The sequence below is a fragment of the Typopeltis vanoorti genome, chromosome 6 (assembly GCF_054136105.1).
Source record: "Typopeltis vanoorti isolate ZY-2024b chromosome 6, IOZ_Tvanoo_1.0, whole genome shotgun sequence".
NCBI classification, from domain to species: domain Eukaryota; kingdom Metazoa; phylum Arthropoda; class Arachnida; order Uropygi; family Thelyphonidae; genus Typopeltis; species Typopeltis vanoorti.
Window position 1 is genome coordinate 14,355,195 of NC_143554.1, and position 27,979 is coordinate 14,383,173.

General features: G+C 36.8%; 1 protein-coding gene across 4 annotated transcripts in view; it reads right to left on the minus strand.

Annotated features, from left to right (window-relative positions):
- LOC150105306 (polyamine-transporting ATPase 13A3-like) overlaps window positions 1–27,979 on the minus strand; it is a 479,234-nt gene that overhangs the window by 129,290 nt on the left and 321,965 nt on the right. For all 4 annotated transcript variants that reach the window (XM_090394686.1, XM_090394683.1, XM_090394684.1 and 1 more), the window contains one exon: window positions 16,639–16,743. In XM_090394686.1, the coding sequence (XP_090250812.1) occupies window positions 16,639–16,743 (105 nt within the window). The remainder of the gene's footprint in view (window positions 1–16,638; window positions 16,744–27,979) is intronic.

Genomic DNA, 27,979 nt, shown 5'->3' on the forward strand with positions numbered 1-27,979 from the left:
AGAAAAGTGAAGGAATGACAGTGACCAGCTCATGTACCTAACAAAATACCTATAGAAAAAGTACTACTGTATGTGTTAAGTGCGTTTCTATTTTTAATGTTCTTATAAAAAAGCATGCAGTTTTTTTCCCAAGTTAAAACACAGCATTTTCTTCTGAAAACATAATGTAAAGAAGTGGAAAGCATTTTTTTCTAGGATTTCATATATACAAAAGAACATTTGATGTTGGAATATGATGTGATCACATCAGTATCTCAATTGTTAATTATTGCCATATTAGCTGAAAATTATCTGTGTAACATCTTTTGCAGCTTTTTTTTTTTTCTTCTTCTTGGTTACTGGAAATGAATATACGAAATAATCATCTTGCAATCATTTCTCAATTATACAAATAACCAAACTTTTGGTTAATTTTTTTTTTCTTTTCTTTTTTCCCACCCATGATAAAATTAGTATGACAAGTGATTTCTGGAATGGCATTTAATTATTATTATTATGGCTATCTCCATGGAGTCAGCAGACTCATCACGGGAGACCCAAACTATCAAAACAATATCTATCATATCTCTTCTTGAATTCATTTACAGACGAACTCACAACTGAGTCAGGCAATGTATTCCACTCATTCATCGCCCTCCAGGTGAAAAACCTCATTCTCACACCCTTGTTAACTGCACTTTTCCTTAATTTCCAGGGATGACCTCTTGTTCTTCCATCACTATCACACAGCTGAAATATTTTCCCTGCATCAATCTTATAAAAACCTTTTAGTAATTTAAATGTTTCTATCATATCCCCTCTTCTCCACCTATCAACCAACTTCTGCAATCCACAAGCTCTCAATCTATCAATGTAGGGAGCATTTTTTACATCACTCACCAACTTAGTCATTCTCATCTGAACCCTCTCCACAACCTCCTCATCTCGAAGGAATCCAGGTGACCAGACTTTAACACAATAATCCAAATGTGGAAGTATCAATGCTTTATAAAGGGGAATAATAACCTCTTTATCTCTGGATGTTAGTGTGTTTCTCAATAACCAAGTAATCCTATCTTGGATTACTGCAATCTTGGACACCTTAGCAATGTGTCCTCTGAACTTCATCTCCCTATCCACCAACACCCCAAAGTCTCTAGCCTCATCAATCTCTTGGAATACCATTCAATCAATGTAGTACACAGCTGTAATCTTTTAATCCCAAAATGCATAACTTTATACTTTTCCACATTGAACTGACATCCATTACCTTTTGCCCATTTTGCCAGCTTATTTAAATCATCCTGCAAACTCTCAACATCAGCTTCATTTTTTATTGCACCACCCAACTTTGCATCATCAGCAAACAACTGAATATCTCCCTTCAAGTCATTTCCTATATCATTTATGTACAAATTAAACAACAATGGTCCAAGCACAGAGCCCTGAGGCACACCACTGGTCACCTGCCTCATCCTGGGCTCTGTTCCTCCATACACTACTTTCTGGTATCTCTCCCTGAGCCATTCTCTTATCCATATCACCAGTTTAGTATCCACCCCACCTGCTCCAATTTGCGCAACAGTATTCCATGGGGTATCCTGTCAAAAGCCTCAGCAAAATCCAGAAGTACCACTGTGTAGCCATTTCCTTTGTCCAACTCAGATGTCATTCTATTATAAAAAGTTAATAAATTGCTAAGGCAGGATCGACCTTTAAGAAAACCATGTTGGCCCCTATAGAGTATCATATTCTGATCCATCCATTCTTGAATTCTGTCTTTAACCAACTTTTCCAATACTTTTACCACCACACCCGAGATGGTGATTGGTCTGTAATTAACTACTGCTGTCATAGAGCCACCTTTATGCAAAGGAACTACTTTGCCTTCCTCCCACTTCCCAGGGACCATACCAGAGTTCAAACTTAAGTTTAAATAACCAAGTAATAGGCATTGACAATTTCTTTGCACATTCATGCAACACCAGAGCTGATATTCCATATAAACCTACAGCAGTGTTTGAATTTAAATTTAACATTTAAATTATGCAATATACTAAGTACCTCTGATTTATTAATTTCAATTTTCACATTAGTTATTGCTACAGGTACAGAGATATCCTCACTTGGGTGAGAGACTTTTGAAAAGTGATCACTTTGCAATTGTACTTGTATATTCAATTAACCATACATGCAGTTATATGATGAGCAACCTGATTTTTCTTAGGTTGTGAAATTTACTCACAGAATCACTTAAAAAATAACAAACTAAACTTTTACATTGTCATGCATTCTACTAAGAGCTTTATTCAGGAAAATAAATGTGTACTAGAGAATATGCAAAAAAACATTCAATACTTCTATTAGCAGTTGTTTTGAAACTGCTAGTATTGATAATAATGTAGATTAGTCAAATGCATCACGTGTCATCAAGTGTGAAGTGTTCACTGTTGTTAAAGGTCTTCAGATCGTTATCAACAAAATGGAGGTAGGATAGGTTACATACACATAAAAATGAGTTCTGAATGTCATGCAGTATGAGGGTCCTGGTTACTCTTTAAGGTGCCATTGTGATCCTATTGCCTCAAATGATTCCTTAAATGTCCTTAAAAGGACATTTAAGAAATAATATAACTGTCTTCAAAGTAAGGCAGCGGATCCATCTATTTAATAAGGCTCTGAGAAAATGTGTAGTGAGGTTATCACTTTTATTTGTCCTTTTATATTCAATATCACCCAATGTTCTTTGTTATTTTTCACTTATTTTTCAAATGTAAACAATTGTATCAGGTGCAAATAAGTTTAAAAGTAATTAACACTGACTTAAAATGGGCGTAAACCGAATCGGCATAAAACGAACCCAATTTTAATGGGAGGTATGAAGTTATGTTCTGCACAGTCAAAAAATATGCACATGAAGTATGGGTAACATTATTATACTGAAAGCTTTGATAATACACATATATAATACACAAGATAATGCACATATACATATATATTTGTTAAAATAAAATTATTAATAATTTAGTAGCTTGTTCCACCTTTGCAAGGAGTGTCCTGGTGTTGTACCACCTTACCCCAGTCCTGAAGATACTTTCAGGTGCAAACTTTGCTCACACTTGGATAAAGGATTAAACTAAATTTATTATAAAATTATTAATAATGAAAATAAAACAAAATTATATACAAAAAATATGAAACTTCAAAACAATAACATATTTCTAGAAATACAATTTTATTAATACGGAACAGTTTACAATAAAACTTATATTAAAACCTACCATTTTTGCCAGCAAACTGTCTGGCTTTTTCAAGGCATTTACGGAGATATGAAAACTAGTAAATGCAAATTGAAAGGAACATAAAAAACGTTGTAAACCAACTAGTAGCTATGGTTACATGTATTATAAAATGACCAAATATGCATAATTTAGATTACATATTTCTATGTAGAAGTTTCTGTTTTCGGATCGCCTGCATTTTTTTTTTTTAAAAAAAGTATCCAGTGTTAACTGCCTAGATTTTCTTGTTCTTTCTTTAAGGAGTTCAGTGTAAGGTCGAACAGATGCAATTACACTCCTTTTTACTATCGCACTCTGTTCCCAATTGTGGTCCATTTCACAGAGTTCATCAGTCAATGTCTATATGCTTGCAAGGATATGCTATAAATCGGCCATTTTCATAGCTCTCAGAGGACCTTCTTCGTTTTCTTTCTCCTCCTTTGGATGTTGACTTAATTGTTTGGCTAATTCTTTTAAGTATTCATTGAAAAGCAGTTTATCATGGCTCTCTAAGACTTCAGCTGTAATGTTGTACAATCCCACATCTCGTGCAAGCTTCTTAACATCTTCAAATCATTCTCCTCTTGCTCTAATTCCTTGAAGTCGTGCATAAATAATGGAAGAACTTTTCGCCATGCTCCTTTTAAATACTTTGCTAACACTTTGTTCCAAGCTGCCTTGATGTTGTTAATGCCCTTCAAAATATCGAATGATGCCAATAGTCTTTAATAGTTTTTCCTGAAGTGTCCAAGACACTTCAGGAAATTTCCATTTATGTCAATTTCCATAAATGTTATACTGAGGTAATAGGCTTTGAAGATTGATATAATCCCCTGTTCCGTTGGTTGCAAAACGATGTTGTGTTTGGGGGGATGTAAACAACCTTCGACATCCAATGGTGTTCTTATTTCAGCAAGGTTTTGAGGATGTCCAGGGGCATATAGTCTTTAATAGTTTTTCCTGAAGTGTCCAAGACACTTACCATTTCCAAAAATGTTATACTGAGGTAATAGGCTTTGAAGATTGATATAATCCCCTGTTCCATTGGTTGCAAAACGATGTTGTGTTTGGGGGCATGTAAACAACCTTGACATCCAATGGTGTTCTTACTTCAGCAAGGTTTTGAGGATGTCCAGGGGCATTATCCAAGAGAAGCAATGCCTTGGCTGGCAAATCATTTTCTTTACAGAAGCAAAGCACGGTAGAACAAAAATAATTTGTGTACCAATCTATAAAAGCGTCTTGTGTAACCCACGCTGCCTTGTTCTATTTCCAATAGACTGGCAACATGGCTTGCTTTTAGACCCTTGAAGGCGCATGGTGTCTGTGAATGGTACACCAACATTAGTTTAAGCTTGGAAGTTCCGGAGACATTTGCACCCAACAAAAGTGTATGTCTACCTTTTGCAGCTTTAAAACCTGGAGAGAACATTCCTCACAGGAAATGAAGATGGCAATTTTTTCCAGTAGAGCCCAGTCTCATCAACACTAAAAATGAGATCAGGAGGATAACTTCCTTGTTCTACACAGTCTTGAAATTCTTTAGGAAAAGCAGCCGCTGCTGCAACATCTGCACTTGCCGCCTCACCACATAATTTGATACTGTGGTACTTACTTCGAGACTTAAATCTCATGAACCAACCTTTGCTTCCTAAAAATGTTTCTTCGCCTCCATCTGTCATTTTAAGATCCTCAAAAATTGTTTTTGCTTTCTCAGTTATAGCAGCCTGCATCAGAGGAATGTTTTTCTGATTCAAGTCATCTACCCATAATGATAATTTTTCCATTTTTTTCATGAAATTTACCCTGCTATAATGTACATGTTTTGCATTTAGTGCGGCCGTAGATTGTTGCGCAGACTGTTTTATTCCATCCGCATTTTTCATAATTGTAGTGACAGTCGATGGAGGCAAGTTCATACTTCTACAAACATTAGCACGTGTCTGTCCATCTTCCATTCTTCGAATCACCTCCATCTTCTTTTCAAGAGCGACTGATTTATGTGCCTTCTAAACACCAAATTCTGCTAATTTTTCTGCATTTCTATTATCAGACATGGTATATAATTACATACTTTATCAATTTAAATACATATGTAAGTAAAAAAAAATTAGGTAGATTCAACATTAAAACTAGGTTTGAAATATATACGTTGTAGTAGCTCGGTAAACACTCAAACACTAGAGTGCCTGCTAGCATCGTTTCTCAGTCAACCACACTACAGCCGGTTACCGCGCAGGCATAAACTTGGTTTATGCCTGCGGTTACCGCGATATAAACTTTATATCGGCATAAACCAAGCACTGCCTGTATTTTGAGTTGCAATTTTGAAGAAGTGCTGATGCCTTGAGTTCTGCAACCTTCAACAAGTATTATGGTCCAGTACATCTTTCAATATATATATATATATATATATAAAGCAGTTATGAAGTTACTATACCAGAGTTCTAACTGCAAAAGGACCAATGTTAATCACAATGGCAGATGACCTTCATCACTGAAGGTCATCTACATTGTATATTAGGGGCCCTGAAGTGGCTGTTGCCATGTTTGGTCCCTAAATCAGGGGTTCTGGTTTCCGTCTTCTCTCCCCCCCAAAATCCTATCTATCATGCAGTGTTAGTGATATATTTTAATTGCATGCCGTAGAGATCCAGAATTTTCCCACATCTTTGAGGATACAATTAGTAAAGTAGTTCCATAGGATGGTTGCCAGACAGTGTACAGGCAACAGGGAAGATAGTAACCTGTTTAGGAGGCTTTCTGATCAGCTGGCACATAATTTTGCTACTATACATGCTTGACTATGCCTGGGGGGGGGGGGATGCTCTGTAGTGGTATACAAAGTACTTTTGAGGCCATATTATTGTATGGAGACTGGATATTCTCTGTATGGGCAAACATGTCTAAGAGTTTACTTCCCTCAATATGCTTCCCTGTTTTTTTTGTTTTACCTCTGAAATACAAACATGACAGTAAACTTAAATAGTGTCACTGCAGTTAAAATTTAAAAAAGCCAAAAATTCTTACAAAAAAAAAAAAAGACTATGACATTTACTTCACCATTCATGGTATAAATATCAACCTAAATTATGTGTATCACATCTCAATAAAGATTGAAACTGGTCTGACCCTTCCCATAATGCATAGCATTATACATTTCTGCAAGGAGATGTGCTTTGCATTATGAGATACTAAGGCAAGTGATGTGAAGTTATACCACCTTTACTGCAAGTTGCCCCAGTCCTGAAAATACTTCAGGTGCAAGCTTTGTTTGCTTACACATGGATAAAGGATTAAACCAAGTATATCACATTCTTGCTATCTTTTTTCACCATGCTAAAAAACTTTCAACAACTATGTGTATCACCCAGACATCCAAACATTAACTCCTGTTTTTTGATCCCCAAGTTACTGCCACAGCAGTTACAACCCATCTCAACTTTGCAAACTACATCCTGTGTAATTCATTCCACCTAGAATGCTACTACTCGCAGTTTTGTGCAGTCCAATATTCCATGACATCAGTTACCTAATCCTGAATCTTCCCTTTATGACCTTCTCTGTCTAAGATTTCCTTGTCTTATTATTTATTTATTTGCTGTCTCCATCATTCCCCCAATTCTGAAAATCATTCTGATCTTCCTGGCTACTTATCCTTGATTTGCTGCATTCCAAATTTCCTAACAACAAAGTCATCTTCCTTGGTAACTTTAATGTCCACAACTCCAATTGGCTCCCTTTATCCAAATCTAGTGACCAAGCTGGAAGAGAAGTTAAGGTATTTGCTGTGTGCAATGACTTTAACATCTTCCAACCAGAATTCTTGCAAGTCCTCTCCACTCACCTGAGACTATGGCTCTGATCTCACAGTATGCCAAGTCACAAAGTACAAGGCATTTCACATACTCTAGGATGTGATAAAGGAGATAGCTGTGAATGAATGAGGTTTGCCCATTTGATATATGATTTAAATGTGGTGCAGAACTGATATTTATTAAGTACTCTGTATACGTTTTTCAGCTGTGCTCTGTATGTATGGAATAGTAAAAGTTTTTCTGTGGTCTAATGTATTAGCGAAAGGCATTTAGTATTTTCTCTACTTTCTGGGGATTATAGCCATTGGGTAAAAAACACGTGACAAAGAAAGGTAAGTTCAGTGGCAAGAGCAGTATCACTGGAACAGAAAGCTCTGCTTATGTGATAGTGTTTTTAGTATACTATACTGTTGTGCTAGTTTATGGTGTGATTGTTCAGATATTTGAGTTTGTTGATGTGTGGAGTGAGTTTGATGTGTGAAAGGATTTATACAGGAAGGATGATTTGCATTTGAATGCATTTCATATTCGGAGACTCGAAAAAGTGTTGTTGAATGAAGTAAAAGTGGATGTGCAGAATCAGGGAAATGAGCTTTTAGGGGAAAGGGGTAAGCTGTTGAGTGGATATGCAGACACCAGTGAGGCAGTTGGGTGTAAGAATGTGTATAATATGCTTAAGTTAGTACCACTGGTAACAAACCAGAATGGGATAGTTAGTATAAAGTGTCAGGATAGGAGTAGGCCTAAGGCCTTTCGTATAACTATACTATACTGAACTTTATGTACACTAATGGCAGGAGCAATAGGAACAAGCAGGAGGAATTTTTGGCATTGGTTGGCTCACCCCGCCAAAGGCTATTGGCATTAGTGAGATATGGCTAACAGAAGATGATATAGTTAGTGGGATAGAATGTGAAGGGTATAGTATGTTCAGGGAGGACAGAGAGAAAAGAATGGGGAGGAGAAAAGTGTTATTGATGATAGCTGATGAAATGTAACCAAAGAGAGTAGAAGTTTGACTGCAGGACAGCAGAACAAAATATACAATTGGATGCTGCTATAGACCAGGGGATGGAAAAGATGATGGAGACAGTATGCATCAGCAAATCGACTCAATGAGTGGAGGACAAGTAATTGTTATGAGGGATTTCAAATATAGTAACATAGAATGGAAGGAGGAGAGAACATGTGGGAGGAAGGAAATAGATTTTATGCAGTTACTAAGGGATAATTACCTTAGACAGCATGCAATGGAACATACTAGGGGTTCGAGTGATCGATCTAATAATTGCATCTGAGAATTTGTCTATAACGAATATGACCACATTGCCATCAGTTAGTGAGAGTGATCATATGGTCTTGATCTGGGAGGTGGCTAAACATGTGGAATTTTCAGTTAAGATGGGGCATATGTGTCATACTTACTGAGCTGGTAAGTGCGACAAGCTTAGAGGATTGCTTGGATTAGTGACATGGCATGTAAAACTGCAAGGGCTGGATGTTGATAGTGCATGGGAAGTGTTAATGGAATTTTTGAGGAATGTAATGGCAAACTGCATATCTAGAGTCAGTAGAGTAAATCAAATGGGAGTTAAATGGATGAATAACACCAAACTGGAGCCGTAAAGAAAGAAACAATTGTGGAGGGAATTTAATGAGAAAGATGATAGTTCAAGGCACAGACCAGAAGGATAACTAGTGTGGTAAGAAAGGCAAAAGCAGAGTATGAAAAAAAGTTAGCAATTCAGGCTAAAGAGAATCCCAAACAGTTCTTTTGATATGCTGCAAATAAAAGAAAGAATGTATATAGCAGAATGATTTTAAGGAATGCCAATGGTAGGGAGGTAACTGAATTAGTCAAAATAGTAGAATTACTAAGTGAAGACTTTGCAAGAGTATATATCCAGATGGTGATATTGCAGGAAACGAGAAAGCCAAAAATTCTTATACGAGAACTGAGGTAAATGAAATGGAGATGAATAGCATTTTACAGAACCTTCATTAGAATACAGCTGTGGGAGTGGATGGTATAAAAGCTAGAGTTTTAAGTGAAGTGGTAAAGGAATTGTCAGTGTCCTTGATCATATTGTTTAATCTAAGTCTTAGTTCTGGGTTAGTCCCAAGGGGGTGCAAATATGGGAAAATAGTTTCATTGCATAAAGGCGGCTCCAAGACTGATGTAGCAAATTATCGACTGATCAGCATATCAGGAGCTGTTGTCAAAGTATTGGAGAAATTGGTCAAGAGCAAAATACAGGAACAGATAGATGGAAATGGGATACTGTAAGAGGGGCAGTATGGTTTTGTGAAAGGTAGATCATGCCTCAGTAACTTGCTAACGTTTTATAATACAGTGATAGCGGAGCTGGATAAAGGTAATAGGTTTAGAGTGATACTGTTGGACTTTGCAAAGGCTTTTGACAAGATGCCACATGGAATTCTAATCAGTAAACTGTAGCACATGGGGATGGATATAGAGTTGGTGAGATGGATAGGAGGGTGGTTGATGGAGAGATGTCAGAAAGTAGTTTATTCAGAAGACAGCCTGTGACTATTGGCGTGTTGCAGGATTCTGATCTTGGACCACTGCTATATAATTTGTTCATTAATGATATAGGAAAGGATCTGAGAGGAACTGTTCAGTTATTTGCCAATGATGCAAAGTTGGATAGAGCAATAGTGAATACACATGATGTCAAAATTTTGCAGGATGATTTGGATAGATTGGCAGACTGGGTAAAGGAGAATGGATGTCAGCTTAATGTGGCAAAGTGTAAGGCTATGCATTGTGGGGTGAAAATATTACCAGCTGCATACCACTTTGGTGGAAGTGTACACGGAGTGCACGAAATTGATGAAGCCAGAGACTTTGGAGTGTTAGTGGATAGAGATTTAAAGTTTAGGGGAGCACATAGCAAAAGTGGCTAAAGCAGCTCATCAGATTACTTTGTTACTGAAGAATACTTTGACGAGCAGAGAGAAACAGGTTATTGTTCCTCTTTATCGAGCCTTGATAAGATCCCATTTTGACTACAGCATGCATATCCAGGAACCAAGGTTTCTTGGTGAAAAGGATCCAGATACGAGTGACCAAGATGGTAGCAGGTCTATGGAATGCTACCATCTTGGTCACTCGTATCTGGAACCCCTCAGTCATTTGAATGTCTCAATCATATCACCTCTTTTCCACCTATCAACCAGTTTCTTTATAGGTGGAAAAGAGGTGATATGATTGAGACATTCAAATGACTGAGGGGTTTTTACAAGATTAATTCAGAGGAAATTTTTCAGAACAGGTGCTGAATAGGTCTTGACATGATGTTTAGGGCCTCCCTGAATGAGTTTTCCATAATAATAATAATAATAATAATAATATCTTCCAGTATGTGTAGGCTTTCTGTAAATAGGAAACCAAAAAAAAAAAGAAAGAAAAAAAGAACCATATAGAAGATGGATGATTAGTGTATCTTGGAAGGGCAGATGGTTATTCAGTTCCCTTTTCATTGTGAAACTGGATTTCAGGATACTGACTATTTACATGCTCTAAAAATTGTATCTAATGCATGTGGCCAAATAGCAAACACATCATCTACATAGTGCAGCCAAACCACTGGTTTGTTTGTGCATGGCAGTGTTCTCTAAGGCAATTTACTACAAGTAGTTAATGAATCTAGAGAGACAGGAGTGTTATGGTAAACAAAGTTAAAGTTTAAGAAGAAACACTGAAGGAAGAGTTTTTGGCCATGGTGTTGGCACTTCAAGACCACAGGTTATAGGTATTAGTGAAACATGGCTGACTGTAGATGATATAACTAGTGGAATTGAATGTGATGGGTATAGTGTGTTCAGGAATGACAGAGAGAATAAAATGGGAGGAGGAGTATTGTTGATGATAGCTGATGAGCTCCAGCCAAGGAGAATAGAAGTTGAATTGCAGGATAGAGAAAAGAGCACATTTGAGGCCATTTGGTGTGAGATTGTGGCTAGCAGAACTAAATATACAATTGGGTGCTGCTATAGACCAGGTGATGGAAAAGATGGTGGTGACAGTATGCACAAGCAAATAGAAGAAATGGGTGGAAGGAGAGTGATTATTATGGGAGATTTCAACTATGGTCGCATTGATTGGAGTGAGGAGAGGACACACGGGAGGAAGGAACTGGATTTTATGCGGTTATTAAGGGATAACTATCTGCGACAGCATGTAATGGAAAATACTAGGGGTCAGAGAGTGCTTGACCTAGTAATTACATCTGAGGATTTGGCTGTAACAAATATGACCACGTTGCCACCAATCGGTGAGAGTGATCATAGGGTCTTAACTTGGGAGGTGGCTAAAGGTGTAGAATTTTCAATTAAGACAGGGTACATGTGGAATTATCGGGCGGGAAAGTATGACAAGCTTAGGAGTTTGATTGGTTCAGTGCCATGGCATGTACAACTGCAAGGACTAGAAGTTGATAGTGCATGGGAGGTAGTTAAGAAGTGCTTGCATGAAGCAATGGCTGACTGTATACCTAGAGTCCGAATAATAAATCAAGTAGGGGTTAAATGGATGAATAACACCATTAAGCTTGAGTTGCAAAAAAAGAAACAACTATGGAGGGAATTTAAGGAGAAGGGTGACCGGCAGGCACATGAACGGTATAAAGCACAGGCCAGAAGGGTGACGAGTGTGGTAAGAAAAGCAAAAAAGGATTACGAAAGAACATTGGCCATGCAGGCTAAAGAGAATCCTAAACAGTTTTTTAGATATGTAGCAAGTAAAAGGAAAAATGTACATGGCAGATTGATTTTAAAGAATGCCGATGGTAGGGAGGTAACTGAATCAGTTGAGATAGTTGAGTTACTGAGTGAGCACTTTGCAAAAGTATATCATCCAGGTGGTGACATTGCAGAAACGAATAAACCAGTAGATTATACGGGAATTGTGGTTAATGAAGTGGAGGTGAGTAGTCTATTGCATAACCTCAATGTCGATACATCTGTGGGATTGGATGGTATACCAGCTCGTGTGGTACGAGAAGCAGCTAAAGAATTGTCAGTACCCTTGACCATTTTGTTTAATTTGAGTCTCGGGTCTGGGTTAGTCCCGAGCGGGTGGAAAGAGGAGAAAATAGTTCCACTGCATAAAGGTGGTTCCAAGACTACTGTAGTAAATTACCGACCGATTAGCATATCAGGAATCATTGTCAAGGTCTTAGAGAAAATAGTCAAGAGGAAAATACAAGATTGGATAGAAGAAAATGGGATACTGTATCGGGGACAGCATGGTTTTGTGAAGGGTAGGTCATGCCTCAGTAACTTGCTCACGTATTATAACACAGTGACGGCTGAACTGGATAAGGGTAATGGGTTTACGGTGATTCTACTGGACCTTGCCAAGGCCTTTGACAGGATTCCACATGGAATTCTAATCAGTAAATTGCAGTATATGGGAATGGACATAGGGTTGGTGAGATGGATAGGAGGGTGGTTGACGGAGAGATATCAGAGAGTGGTTTACTCGGGAGTAGAGTCCACAAGACGGCCTGTGACTAGTGGTGTGCCACAAGGATCTGTTCTTGGACCACTGCTGTTTAATTTGTTCATAAATGATATAGGAAATGATCTGAGAGGAACAGTTCATTTGTTTGCGGATGATGCGAAGTTGGGTAGGGCAATAGTGAATGCAGATGTCAAAATTTTGCAGGATGATTTGGATAGATTGGAGGTCTGGGCTAAGGAGAATGGATGTCAGTTTAATGTGGCAAAATGTAAGGTTATGCATTTTGGGGTGAAAAGATTGGCGGCAGTTTACTGCATTGGTGGAACCGTGCTCCAGGAAATTGATGAGGCACGAGATTTAGGAGTGTTAGTAGATAAGGAATTGAAATTTAGGGGGCACATTGCAAAAGTGACCAAAACAGCTCATCAAATCACTTGGTTGCTGAAGAATACGATGACAAGCAGAGACAAGCAGGTTATTGTTCCTCTGTATCGAGCCTTGATAAGACCCCATCTAGACTACTGTGCTCAGATTTGGTCACCTAGGTTTCTTCTTGATGGGGAGGAGGTGGAGAGGATCCAGAGGCGAGTTACCAAGATGATAGCAGGTCTGTGGAATGAACCGTATGAGAACAGGTTGAGGATTTGTGGGTTGCAAAAATTGGTTGATAGGCGGAGGAGGGGAGATATGATTGAGACATTCAAATTACTGAAGGGTTTCTATAAAATTAATTCAGAAGATATTTTTGAGAACAGGGCTGGTTGTGGGAGGACTAGGGGACATCCATGGAAACTGGGCAAAAGTGTGGCTAGTAAAGGTGTTAGAGCTGGGTTCTTTACTTTTAGAGTAGTGAATGAGTGGAATGCGCTCCCTGAGTCTGTGGTGGATGCTGTGACAGTGAATGAGTTTAAGGCGAGGTATGATAGATACTGTATGAATGTCAAATAGTTGTGATGAATATGATTTGGGGCCTCCCTCGATGAGTCCAATGACTCCCTGGAGTTGCCCGTAATAATAGTAATAGTAATAGTAATAATAGGTGGTTAAGCTATCATATTGAATAACTGTAATGTTTAAGGGAACCAACTTATAGGAATAAGGAAGTTATTCTTCCACTATCCAAACCAGTGATAAGACCAAATCTTGACTACTTTGCTCAGATATTGTCAAATGAGTTCAGAGATGAGCAGACAACTGAAAAGATTCAGTGTAAGGCAACCATATCTGGCATACAGAACTGCATATGAGGAGAGACTGAAGGAATTCTTTTATTCTGCCTATTCCTCAAAATTTGAGGAAATGGAAGAAAAGGGGGAATCTCATAGAATCTATAAGCTGGTAATCAGATCTTACCATATAGATGCAAGTGACATTTCACAGCTTACAGCAGGTTTGGGGAGGGGGAAAGAACTTGGGAAGATACTGGGAATTGAGTATTGGTATGGTTAGGAGACATGTTAGGTCCAAGTTCTTCTTATGGCATATGATGAATGTATGGAATAAGATATCAATGGTGTGTGTGTGTGTGACTTGAAAGAGGTCCTCCCTCAATATATTCTTGATTCTCTGAAGGAGCCTACAAAATAATAGTAATAATAATAAAATTACCAGAAATGTTATGTCCACATTACAATGATGTAATAGATCACCATGCAAATTGTGTATAGCCTAATCATCATGTCTTTGTTCAATAATGAGGATGATAACATCACAATACATCATTATCTGATGTGTTGTAATGTTGCATATTATCTCCATTTTGGCTATCAAAAATATATTGTAACATCTTGTTACAAAACAAACGTAGGATGATGGAAATTGCAAAGCTTATTGGGTGATGGAGCTACCCCCTCCCCCAAACCAACCAAAGGTAAATTTACATTATCTTAAGGGTAGTTAAAAAGAACATACCTCTAGTAGTGCAATTTAAGAAGGGAATGACAAGATATTTGGAGCTGAACTTGATAAGGCGATACATGCATTGAATAGCCAAAAATGAAACACAAATATAAACGGCAAACAAGGAAGATGATGAATGGAATAAACTACAGATTTACAATAGAAAATTATGAAATCTAGAATTTGGAAAAATTAAAATTAAAAACTAAAAGCAAACTAAAAAAACTAGTCAAGTATATACAGGACCAGTGAGATGACAGTGTGCTGGATGACAGTAGGATAGGAATATTTGTTCCAATTGAATTGCTTTATGAAAAATATCTACTAGTATAACCAGTATTATAAGCTGCACTGAAGAGCAGCTTATAATAGAAAAAGGATGCCATTTGATATATTTTTTATCTTTGATAAGTAATTGCAATTGTCTTGTCTTAAGCATTTCAAGAACCATAGAGGTTCTTTAGCTGTGGATTTCACAACTGTGAGTGTCTTGAGGATAAGGTGACTGGCCCTATGCCTCCCAGTGTGTCCTATGTCTGAATACGTGTGGGTTCACGGGGACTGGTTTGATTGTTCTGGAGGATGAAAAATCCCTATGTGAGACCGGCTAGCTCACCTTTAGTCAAAAAAGATCGGATAAAGGTTCCTCACATCTCGGACGGGAATCGAACCTAGGTCTTTCCGAACAAAGGGCTTCATCTATACCAACTGAGCTATGGAGGCTCCAAGTAGTTACAAGTACTGCAAGTAATTTATCATTACAGCACATCTTATCATCATTATTCTAAGTGGCAGTTCCTGTTTATGCCTAATTTTTGAGAAGGATGGTGAAGAGATAAGACATGAATATTTACAATACACATCAAGCACCTTCCAGCTTTTTAGTGATGAGAACATCAAGGAAAGGGAGTTTCCATCTTTCTCAAGCTCTAATGTTAATTTGATAGTGAGAGTTAAGATAATGTAGAACTTCTTGCAGGCCTGGGAGACAATGTTTCAAAATAATAAAGAGAGTCCCCTTTCTCTTCCTTCAGTTGACCTTTCATGAAGAATTTTGAAAAGAGTTTCCTAACAGAAACAAGTGTAAAAACAGCAGCATGGTGAAGATATGTGGATGACATCTTTATTATTTTTTCTTTAATAATTCTTTTGCTATAGCAATTCCTCTTCATATTTCCATTTTTCTATCTCCAAGCAAATTTTCATAAAAATATGGTATTTTAAATAACAGAGGAATAACTGAAGTGGAGTTTGTACTCTACAGCGATTGACCACACGAAGGAAGATCTGGTGGTTCAAATCTAGTCGCAGACGAGAGGAAATTTTTCTAAGCCTTTTTTTGACCGGTTCCCGAGTTAGTTGATATCTCTGGCACGGGCAAGCAGGTTTTTCGTCCAGTAAATTCAAGAAAATCGGCTGTTGAACCCACACTATTTTCAGACATGAAAAATATTGTGTTAGGGACCACAAGATGGCGGCACTTTCTATCTGCCTTATTCACTGTGTACTGATTAATTAGTGATAGCCCTGAGCCAGCTATTTCTGATTGGCTACCAGTGGAGATTGAACTGCCTACTCAGTCTCCAAAAGTTAGATAGAACTGAAACAGCCTCGCCTATTCCTTATACAGGAACAAAAAGGCATTAGCTCATAGCTCATAACTGATGTTTATGACACTTTTATATACAGAAATCTTCTGTTAGATTAATTTGTGTTTCAAAATATATCATAAATAGTACTGAAAAGTATAACTCTATCAATAAGTAGCATAAATGAAATATTATTATTATTATTCTTATTCTTATTATGTGACACCTCCAGGGAGTCCAAAGACTCACTGAAGGCGAGTGTGCCAACAGCATTGAACGATTGATCCTCCTCCAACTACTAACCACACTCAAACATGCTTAACTTTTTGCTAAGCCATTAGTAGCAGAGGCTCTACCAATCGACCAACCTTTGCTGGCATGGTTCATAAAATTTTAAAACTTTTACTATTTTTATATTGGTATAGCTTTTATAGCTTTATAATGACAGATGTAATTTCAAAACATTATTTATCTGGTATCAATACAGTTCTATGAATTCATTAATATTTAAATCATGTTTAATAAAACCAATGACAGAATATTTCATGCAAAGTAATTAGATTTTAATTTTTTTCTTTCTTTACCTTGCTAAGAAAATCAGAAAAATATGTACGTATAATTCCAAATGATTTTCCATCCACCGCAAAATGGAAAACTTTTCCCCTCTCCACTTCAACTGTATGTGAAAGCTGTAAAACAAGTTTAAAAACTGTATCATATAAACACACAATTTAGACACTGATATAAATATATGGATAAGTTGTACAGTTGAAAGGAAGTTTAGATCCAACAGCTCCCAATTTTATCTAGTTAATCATTGTTAATCCCCAGTATAAAGAATACCTAAAGAATACACACACAATTAACATACAAAAATATACTTACAGACATAAGACTAACCACCTCATCCTATTAAAAAAAATTTAATAAAGCAAGGAAATTGCAAGTATCCTTGGTTATAAAGCCAAGGATACTTACATTTTTGTGGACTCTTAAGGGGCTCTAAGAACCACTAATGAATGCATGAGCCTTCATTCATCGATGAACCCAAATTTCCCCATAGCAACAGTGCTATTTTAGAGATAATGTAATATATTAACCTTTTGACTATAACAAACTATAGCATTCTTTAATCCCTGAAAACTGGGTGTAGTGAAAATAATCACGTATCTCTTATTTGATTGTAGATGAAATGTGCTACTGTGCTACATTAAGTGAATAAACAAAAGCCTTGCAGCTGAAAGAATTGATTCTCAAATTTGGGTAAGGAGTCCATCTTGCTTTACTTATTATTATTACGGGCAACTCCAAGGAGTCGAGAGACTCATCGAGGGAGGCCTTAACATCATGTTAAGAACAACTATTCGACATTCACACAGTATCTATCATGCCTCGCCTTGAACTCATTCACAGTCATGGTGCCCGCAACAGACTCTGGCAGCTTATTCCACTCATTCACCAGTCTCCAAGTAAAAAACCTAACTTTAACACCCTTGCCCAGCTTCCATGTATGGTCCCTAGTCCTCCCACCAACAGTCCTATTCCCAAAAATATCTTCTGATTTAATCTTATAGAAACCCTTCAGTAATTTGAATGTCTCAATCATATCACCCCTTTTCTGCTTATCAACCAATTTCTGCAACCAACAAATCTTCAACCTGTTCTCATAAGGTTCATTCCATAGACCTGCGATCATCTTGGTCACTCATCTCTGGATTCTCTCCACCTCCTCCCCATCAAGAAGAAACCCTGGCGCCCATATCTGGGCACAATAGTCTAGATGGGGGTCTTATCAAGGCTCGATACAGAGCAACAATAACCTGTTTGTCTCTGCTTGTTAAAGTATTTGTCAGCAACCAAGTGATTTGATGAGCTGATTTAGCCACTTTTGCGATGTTCCCCCTAAACTTCAACTCCCTATCCACCAACACTCCCAAATCCCTGGCCTCATCAATCTCCTGGAGTACAGTTCCACCAATGTGATATACTGCTGCTAATCTTTTCACCCCAAAATGCATAACCTTACACTTTGCCACATTAAATTGACATCCATTCTCCTTAGCCCAGTCCTCCAAACTATCCAAATCATCCTGCAAAATTTTGACATCGTGTGCACTCACTATTGCTCTACCCAACTTTGCATCATCAGCAAACAAATGAACACTTCCTCTCAGATCCTTTCCTATATCGTTAATGAACAAATTGAACAGTAGTGGTTCAAGAATAGAACCCTGCGACACACAACTAGTCACAGGCCATCTTTTGGACTCTACTCTACTTTATTCAATTCATGAATAAACCACTTTCTGATATCTCTCCATCAACCACCCTCCTATCCAAATCACTAACCCTATATCCATCCCGATATGCTGCAATTTACTGATTAGAATTCCACGTGGTATCCTGTCAAAAGGCCTTAGCAAGATCTGGTAGAATCATTGTAAACCCATTACCTTTATCCAGTTCAGCCGTCACTGTGTTATAAAACGTGAGCAAGTTACTGAGGCATGATCTACCCTTCACAATACCATGCTGTCCCCATACAGTATCCCATTTTCATCTGTCCAATCCTGTATTTTCCTCTTGACTATTTTCTCCAAGACCTTGAAGAACGATTCCTGATATGCTGATCGGTCAGTAATTTACAACACCAGTCTTAAAACCTCCTTTATGCAGAGGAACTATTTTCCCCTCTTTCCACCGCCTCAGGACTAACCCAGACCCGAGACTCAAATTAAACAAAATGGTCAAGGGCACTGACTTAGGCAAATAAGAGTGTCAAATGTACATAGCCCTTCTGGTAAGCAGAACTCGTGCTGGGATAATGATTTTCAACAAAATCAATCTGTGAAACAGACAGCTGGGACAATGCCATATACTTGCACAACTTACCTTGAACTCTTGGATGGAAATTAATATAAGTGTATTAATTTCCATCCAAGTGGATGGTAATTACATAAAGTAGCTAATTACCATCCACTCCAAATTATTACAATACTGTAGCAAGTAATATTAGTATTAATATTAGTCTTAAGATTCAACTTACACAAAATACGTTTATCTACAGTAAGAGTAAAAAATATCCAGTGGAATTATCAAAAGAAAGAGACATATGGCTTCATTTCAGCAATGTAAAAATATGAAAATAGTGGATATTAAAGATCCAACATTATTTCAAAGACAAATATATGTAGAAACAGTGAAAGTTTTTAAGTTTTGACAAGAGAGCTTATGAGCACTGATGAACTTAAAAGACATGAGCACTGGCCAAGCATCCATATATTTGCCTTTTATTAGTGCATTTGATTAAGAATTCACTAGCCTTCATTCAATCACAAAGAAATCTGATGTCAGATAGTTGTATTTTTCATGAGTGAACTCTCGGTTGGCATGTAATAGGCATGCTTACATATAGCTGCAATCTGGCAATGCAAATTATATTGAAACATTGGATATTAATCAAATGCACTAATGAAAGACGAACATATGGATGCCTGGGCAGCACTAGTGTCATTCAAGTAGTGCAAACTAAGGCAACTCTGATGCCAAGGATTGTATTCTCATAAGCTCTCTGGTTAAAATTTAGAAACTTTCCAAGTTTCTACATTCGTCCAGCTATGACATAATGTTGGATCTTTAATATCCACTATTAGAATTGAATGTTATTTATATTTTTGCATCAGTAAAGGATTTTTTACCCTTAGAGGATTCAACACACACACACACACACACACACACACACACACACACACACACAAATAAAAAGAAATCAAACACATGCCAACCATAATAGCAGATAACCCAAACCACTCCCCAAATAACACCCTAGATCTCTTCTCATCAATGAACCCTTCCAAATACACAGTGAATGTAGCGGGCTCCCTAGTTTGGCATTATAACATGTGGGACAGCCTCTGCAACTTCTATACCTCATTCCCATGGTTGGAATATTGTTTCTGGCCTTGCAACCCAAAAATATGCACTGAACTTATCATTAAAGTAATCCTCACTGGCATGGAAACATACATTCCCCACACTAGCCTGAACTATCATTCCCTAATTAAACCCTGGTTCTCCAAAAGATGTGCTAAGACTCCTGTATAAATGAAAAATCAACATACCATAACTGGATCACATCAAGAACTCTATCCTCCTTTAGAGCTTGTACTCAAGCCTGAAATAGATGCAAAAAAAAACTATTAATGCTTCTAAAATAAAGGAGCAAAAAAACAGGAAACTAGCAACCTGTCCAAATGGCAGTTGAGCCTTGTGGCCTCCCACCAAAGCAATTAGTCGTAACTTCTACCCAACACTATTCCCATCCATATCATATTCAGATGGCTCTATTGCATTATCACCAACAAAAAAAGCCAATCTCCTGGCTTTACACTTTGCTTCCAATGCATGCATAACTGACAATGGCAATTCTTTGCCAACCATTCCAGATGCCCAATATACAATGCCCCTATACCCTTTTGCCAGAAAGAGGTCTGTCCGAATTGGACACAGAAAAATCTCCTGGTCCTGATGGCATGCCTCCAATTGTCCTGAAAGTTTGTGCACCAGTACTGACTCTTATCCTATGTCGCCTATATATGCTCTCTTACTCCACTGGTATCCATCCCACAGCCTGGAAATTGGTCCATATTTCAACCCATTCCCAAGAAGGGTGACAAATCACGGCCATATCTTACTCACCTCTGTCTAAAGTAATGGAAAAAATCATCAATTCTCAACTCCCACACTACCTTGAAAGTACCCACCTAATAAATGACTGCCAGTAAGGATTCTGTCACTGCTGATCATCAGGAGATCTGCTCACATGTGTCACCTATCTCTGAATAAATGCTATGGAAAAGTATGGTGAATCTCAAGTGGTTGCACATGATATCCCCAAAGCTAAGCAAACTACCATCATTTGGTCTATCTCAGGACTTCTGTAGTTGGATTGCCAGCTTTCTATGTATAATGATAGATGGTTCCTTATCCTCTCACCATTCAACTAATGTCAGGTTCCACAAGGTTTCTGTCCTCTCATCAACCCTCTTCCTGCTATATATATCAATGATCTACTTCAGCTGACCTCCAACCCAATACATAGTTTTGCAGATGACAACACACTGCACTCCTCCCTTTCATTCGACAAACCTTACTATACACAACTCACCTCAACTAAAAGAACATCAACCACAACTGCCCTCAATTCTGATCTCCAAGCTATCCTCCAATGGGGTTCAGAAAACCTTGTCAATTTCAATGCTAATAAAACCCAGTGCTGTCTTCACCCCTCTGAACAGCTGTTAACCTTATACAAATCACAAATCTACCCAGCTATTGAATATTGCTCTCACATTTGGAGTGTGATCTCTGAAAGCGCCCTTAAAATGCTTGACTCAATACACAGGAGAGCAATTAGACTTATTAATGACACATCTCTTACCAACTCACTACTCCCACTTTCACACAGACATTTGGTTTCTGTAATATGTGTATTCTATAAATATTTCCATGGGAAATGTATATCTGAAATAGCATCAATAATTCCTCCACTTAGCACTAAGCTCGTTGGAACACGTGCAGCTGCTGCTCAACATCCCTTCACAGTGTACCTTGAAACCCACAGAAACAGTTCCTTTTCCTCCTCCTTCATCCCTGCTATTGGTGTATTGTGGAACAGTCTTCTTACTGATATGTTTCCCAAGGAATACAATATACAATCTTTTAAATCAAATGTAAACAAGTTCTTCTTGTCCACCCCACTACCCATATACTGTAGGTTGATCAACCAACCTCTCATATATGGGCTCAACATAAAAAAAAAAAAAAAAAAAAAAAATATATATATATACAAAAAAAAAAAAAATTATCTATATACTTTAGCTACATTTTATACTGTGTCTGTTTATGGAGTAAGCCTCCTGCAATGGGCAGGTCATACTGCAAGAAGTAATACTCAAAAAGAACCAAGTTGATCTCAAAACGATATTCTAGAGATGGAAAGAGAGTGCCAGGAAGACCACGAGATGGTGGGAGGATGAGATTAAAGAGATGCTTGAATTCAGTGGCATAAAAAGGCTCAGGATAGGAATGAAATCCAGAGTTCACCTCTGAAAGCTGTTAAAATTTGACTTATTTTAAAACTTTCTTACACAAACTTCTTTTCCATAAGAGATTCAATTTTATACTGTTCAACATTAAATGGTGATCACCCCAGTTTCAAATCTTCTGTATACTCTTGTGTTCTGAAAACCAGTGAAAAAACAATACTATCAACAAGAATATAGTGAACGAGACTTTTCTTATTTCTTGCATCTTCTCTTCATGTGAATTTGTGCACATCTTTATGTTGGAACATGGTGTTAGTAATAACTAGTCCATATCTTGAACAGAAATCCAGCAAGTACTTACCATTATTATTAAATTTGCTCTCTTTGCCAAATTTTTCTAAAACATTTCCATATGTCTGGTAATAATTTCATCCTTTGCTATTTAGATCTACAAGGACTAGCAAAATACAGTTCTCAATGGTTTCAATCTATCCAGAATATAATGCATTGCAATATCTAGTCACCTTCTAGTAACACTCCTCTTGATGTTAAAGAGGACATCATTTCTAGAAGTTTATCCAAAGTTGTCAAAAATTTTACATTTCAGACATTCAAAAGACTGCATGTTCAAATCCCACCATGGTCATGGATGTTAATGATTGTCTGTGAAAATACTAGTGGTGGTGGGGAGTAGATGTTGCAGTTCGCTGTAGTTGGATTGAGTGGTGGAGATGGAGAGTTGCAGAGTAGGTGCCCTCCCTTGATGAGTCTTTGGACTCCTTGGAGGTGCCATGTAATAATAATAATTTTCTCAGTAATAATATTGAGTAATATAATAGCCTTGTAATCTCTCTCTCTCTCTCTATATATATATATTTTTTTTTTAATATTAATTAAACTGCGTTTCCAGATAGTCCAAGCTATTGAAGTTCTTGACAGATTTCTGAAATATCACCATTGTGTATAAAATTATCAAACAATACAAATATGAAATGATTTGAAACAACAACACAAATCAGCATTTTTTTAGCAGCATTCTTGTACATGATGTCATTCTTTACTACAGTGTCATTTGTATGATTTAATTTTGTTCATTAAATTCTATCTGAAAGCAATGCTATTACAGTTGGTCCTTGACTTAAAACATATGCATGTTAAAGCCATTCATACTTATGATGGTCATCACCATTATAATTATCATTGAATACCATCTCACTCATGCAATCCATAGACCAGGGTGTTATTGATGCCTTCAAGTTATTTATATTATTTAAGAATTACTTTTGCTCAAGGTATCGGTGCTATTGTGCGAGAAAAACTCTCAGAGACTTTTGGATTATGATACCGTGCATTATACAAAGAATCTAGATGCAGCATGAAGTGAGGTGACATCAAAATGCATAAATGCTGTTTTGAAAGAAGCTGCTGAAAATATATGTTTATTACATTCACAGGATTTTGACAATACTCTGCAAGAGATTAACAAGATAGTGTTGCTAGCTAAAGAGTTGGAGTTTGACAATGAAGATGCAGAGCAGTCAATGAATGTTCTGTAGATAAAGAAGAGCTCAAATGAAGACCTTATAGAGCCAGAAGCACAGAACATTGAAGAAGAAGAGGGGGGAAAAAGTATAAGAGGAGGGAGGATAAGCAGAAAAAGCAAAGCCCCAAAATATATACAGTGAAAAAAACTGGCTGAAGCATTTGCCTCAATTAATAAGGCAAGTTGGTTTTTTGAGGAAATGAATCCAGGCTAAGATGGATGAACAAATTTTTAAAGATGCCTAATCCTGCTGTCATGTTACTCCCTGAAGATGAGCCAACACTTTTCACAAGTTATGATCAAATACCTTCCTGATGAATCAAACAATTAATAAAGCAGCAACTTTTAAGAATTACTTTTTCCATGTGTTTCCTGATGATTATCCGAGTAAAGTGCACATTAACACCACACTCATGTTTCATTATTTATTACAGTACATACAGCACTGTGTTGCAGCAATTTTATGTAATTAGTACATTGTATTATTTCACTATAAACAAAGAGTAAAATTTATTTAAAAATATAACAAAACAGACCTACACATATTTGGCTTCCAGGTATGTTACTGATTAACATATCCTTATGTTTTGGAAGGATATGTTAATAGGATATATTATCAGCAGGTATTATTTCAAAAATACTCAAGCTTAATATTTCAAGTTCTGAATTAAGCCTTTCAGTGTTAAAAAAAAAAAAATTACAAGAGCAGATAAAGACAATATCACTAATATTCTAGATTAATTTATAAAGCAAAATATGGGTGTTCTCCATCTCAATAAGCTTAATATTGTACTAGATACTATCTCCTTGGATCAAATCACTGTTCACAAATTCTGACTTTTTATGTTAGATTGTCCAGGATTTATGGACTGAATGAACTACATAAATCTGAATACCCTGAACCAAATGTTGACTTCATAGGGAGTCCTTACATACAAAATCTCTTAAGTTCCTTTCTCTTCATAATTCCTCTTATTGGCCATTTCTATTCTTTATCAAAAATACTAACAAATTTATCTTGCAAATTAAAGAATTCAAACTCTGATGTGATTGGCCTGTTCGACATCAACTAACTCTTCATCAATCCTTTCTTTTAAGGTTGTATGGTAGTCAGCATTCACAGTGAAGAATTTATGGAAACAAAAACACATGTGTTGGAATAATTACTTACTTATAATTAAGAAAATAACATTCAACATTTTTACATCTGTATTGAGGTCGCCATCAAGAAAACATGCATATGTATAGGACACTAGCTACATAACACTACACAAAAGTAAGATTAATCTAAATGCATTGTTAATAATTTACCTTAGCCTGACCTCTGGTCAACAACAAAAAAAAATTTAAATAAAAAATAAAATAAAAATATTATTAAATAAAATAAACTTTTCATATATATCAGTATAATAATATACAGATGATACAAAAAAAAGTTTTATAGTGGAACTACATTAAACAATTTCTAAAGTCTTCTCATATTAAGGTTCTCTTCTGTATGGTGTTGTTCTAGATGCTACATGGGTTGAAGATGGGTCCTGCAGATTCTTGGAATTATTAATTCATCATTCTTGTTTAGATTTGGATGACGTTCAGCATTTCACAGGCTTCTTTGAACTTTCTTTCAAACCAGGTTTTAGTGTGGTGCAGGGACTTCATTCCTTTCCAGTTAATTCTGTGTCATGTTTGCAGTGAATAGTCTGACAGGCTTGTTTTATCATAGTGGAGGAAATTAACATAACATTTATGTTCATCTTTTCTTACTGGGATGGTGTGCCCTGTTTACCCTATGTAGGTTGCAGGTGAATTCAATTTTATAAACCCCTGGGTGGGCAAGGTATGGAAGAGGATCTTTAGATGAGCAGAATAAATTTCTTAATTTTTCTGGAGGTTTGAAGGTTGCCTTAATATTGTATTTATGTAGCATTCTATTTATTTTTTCTGATATGCCCCTAATGTATGGCATTCCTGTAATATTTTTTGCTTTTAATGGTATTTTTGTGGAGGATCTTGTGAACTGTTTTTTTACTGTAGCTATTTTTTATAAATTTTTGGCTAATAATTTTATATTCTTTGTTCAACATGCTCAATGGAACAAATTGTTAGGGCTCTGTGTTTGAGGGTGCTGATGACTCCTAGTTTTTGTGATGGATGGTGGTATGAATTATGTATTGGCCTGTGTGTATTGGTTTGCAGTAGACCATGAAGGACAGGGAGCCTGAGGGAAGACGTGTGACAAGTGTGTTTAGAAAAGGAAGAGAGTTATTGTTTTCATTCTTAATTGAATTAGATACATTTGTGTTGTTTGTTCTGGTGGGTTAGGTATGTATTTAATATTTTGTGGCCATGGGGCCAAATGGCGAAAATATCATCAACATATCTGAGCCAGACTTTGGGTTTTAGGATTGCTGAATCTAGAGCTTGTTAATCGAAGTCTTTCATGTAAAAGTTAGCTATGGGGGTGGGGGGGGGGGAGAAGAGTCATGAGCCTATGGCCATACCTTCTTTTTGTAGGTAAAAATTATTTTGCCACACAAAATACCCGGAGCGAAGTATGTGGACAAAGAGAGCTGTGATATCGGGCAGAAATGTACTCTGTATGAAAAGAACAGTATCATTGATCGGGAAATTAGTGAAAAGGGCAGTTATGTCAAAGCTGACTAATAAATCTTTGCCCTTGAGTGTGATGTTTCTAATTTGTTTATGAAGTGTTGTGTATTTTTTACATAGGAGGAGGAATGACCTACCAACTCCTTGATTGTAACCACTAGTTTCTTGGCTAAGTGATAATTGGGGCTGTTGATTCCTTCAATTATCAATTGTAGTGTTGTGTTTGTTTTGTGTATTTTTGGCAGGCCATAAATTTTGAGTGTACGGACATAATGCGGTATTAGTTTATTGAGTGTACGGACATAATGCGGTATTATTTTGATTAATTCTATTGTTTTCTTTTTGATGCAGTTTGTAGTTAACCATGTGGTATGTGTTGTGGTCAGATACCAATTGGTTCATTTCTTCTAAGTATGCTGTCCGATTAAGGACAATGGTAGCATTGCCTTTATCCACTTTGGTTAGATTGCAACTTAGCTGTTTATTGGAATTTAGCATGTAGGATGTTTCCATTTGTATTTTATCAGCTATATGATAAAATACAAATGGAAATATATTGAATGGAGGGATTTTAGACCTCTTTCAATATGGTAAATGAAATCTAGTTTGTTTACTGACCTTGGTGTAGTTCAGGCTTTGTAGCTAGATGTGTTGATAATTTGGTTGTGGTCCACTGGTGGTTGGTTGCTCCTTACTTCACTTGTTTGCTGCTACTCTGGGCATGGTGTCCATTGTCTGTTGCTTTCTTGTTGTTTCAGTCCTTGAAACTTCACTATTGATTTTTCTTTGTTCTTAAATAACATGCGCTTTGCAGAGCTGTCTGTGATCCTCTCCAGAATATCCTACATATCAGGATTCATGCAGCTTGATAGATCTAATTTTAGTTGTAGAACACTGTTTTGGGTAACTGCTCAAGTTTTGTAGGTTTGAATGGATCAGCATTCATACTGAAAAATTTAGGGAGACAAAAACATATGTGTTGGAATAATAATTTTACTTATAATTTAGAACTCATAACTCTTCATCCTTGTAGATTTGTTCTCTCAACAAAGCTTTTTCCACAAGGGTATAAATGGAGCATTTTAGCTTAAGTAATCTTCCTTTTTAGCTTAATGCAATTAGGTATCAAATTGCTGTCTCTATATCGTATTAGAAAGGCTAGCTGATTAATTAACATGGAAACATGTATTTTCATCTTACCATAGTGGCTGCATTGCTTGTGGGTCAACTATTCACAGATTATGACAATTATTTCTTTTGAGGTTACATGGGTCAGCATTCATACTGAAGAATTTAGGGAGACAAAAACATATGTGTTGGAATAATAATTTTACTTATAATTTCATCATCATCATGCGTATATCATGGATTTAGGCCTAGCATGGCCTGTTCCGGCCTTAGAAGTCATCGTTGAATCGTTTAAGAGAACGTCCTGGTTTTCTTTTTCCTAATGGCTTGTACTTTAAGGCTTGTTTTGGTAATCTTTCTGTTTTCATTCTTTGAACGTGTTCCATCCATTTATGTTTATATTTTTTAATTTTTTCTATTACTGGTTTTTGGTTTAATTCTTTCATAATACCTTCGTTTCTTTTGTGATCAAATAGGGTATACTTTGCAGTTTTTCTCATAAACTTCATTTCTGCTGTTATTAATCTCGTTTGTCTTTTTGTTTTATTGTCCAGATTTCGCTTCCATACATTAAGACCGGTAGGGCTAATGTATTGT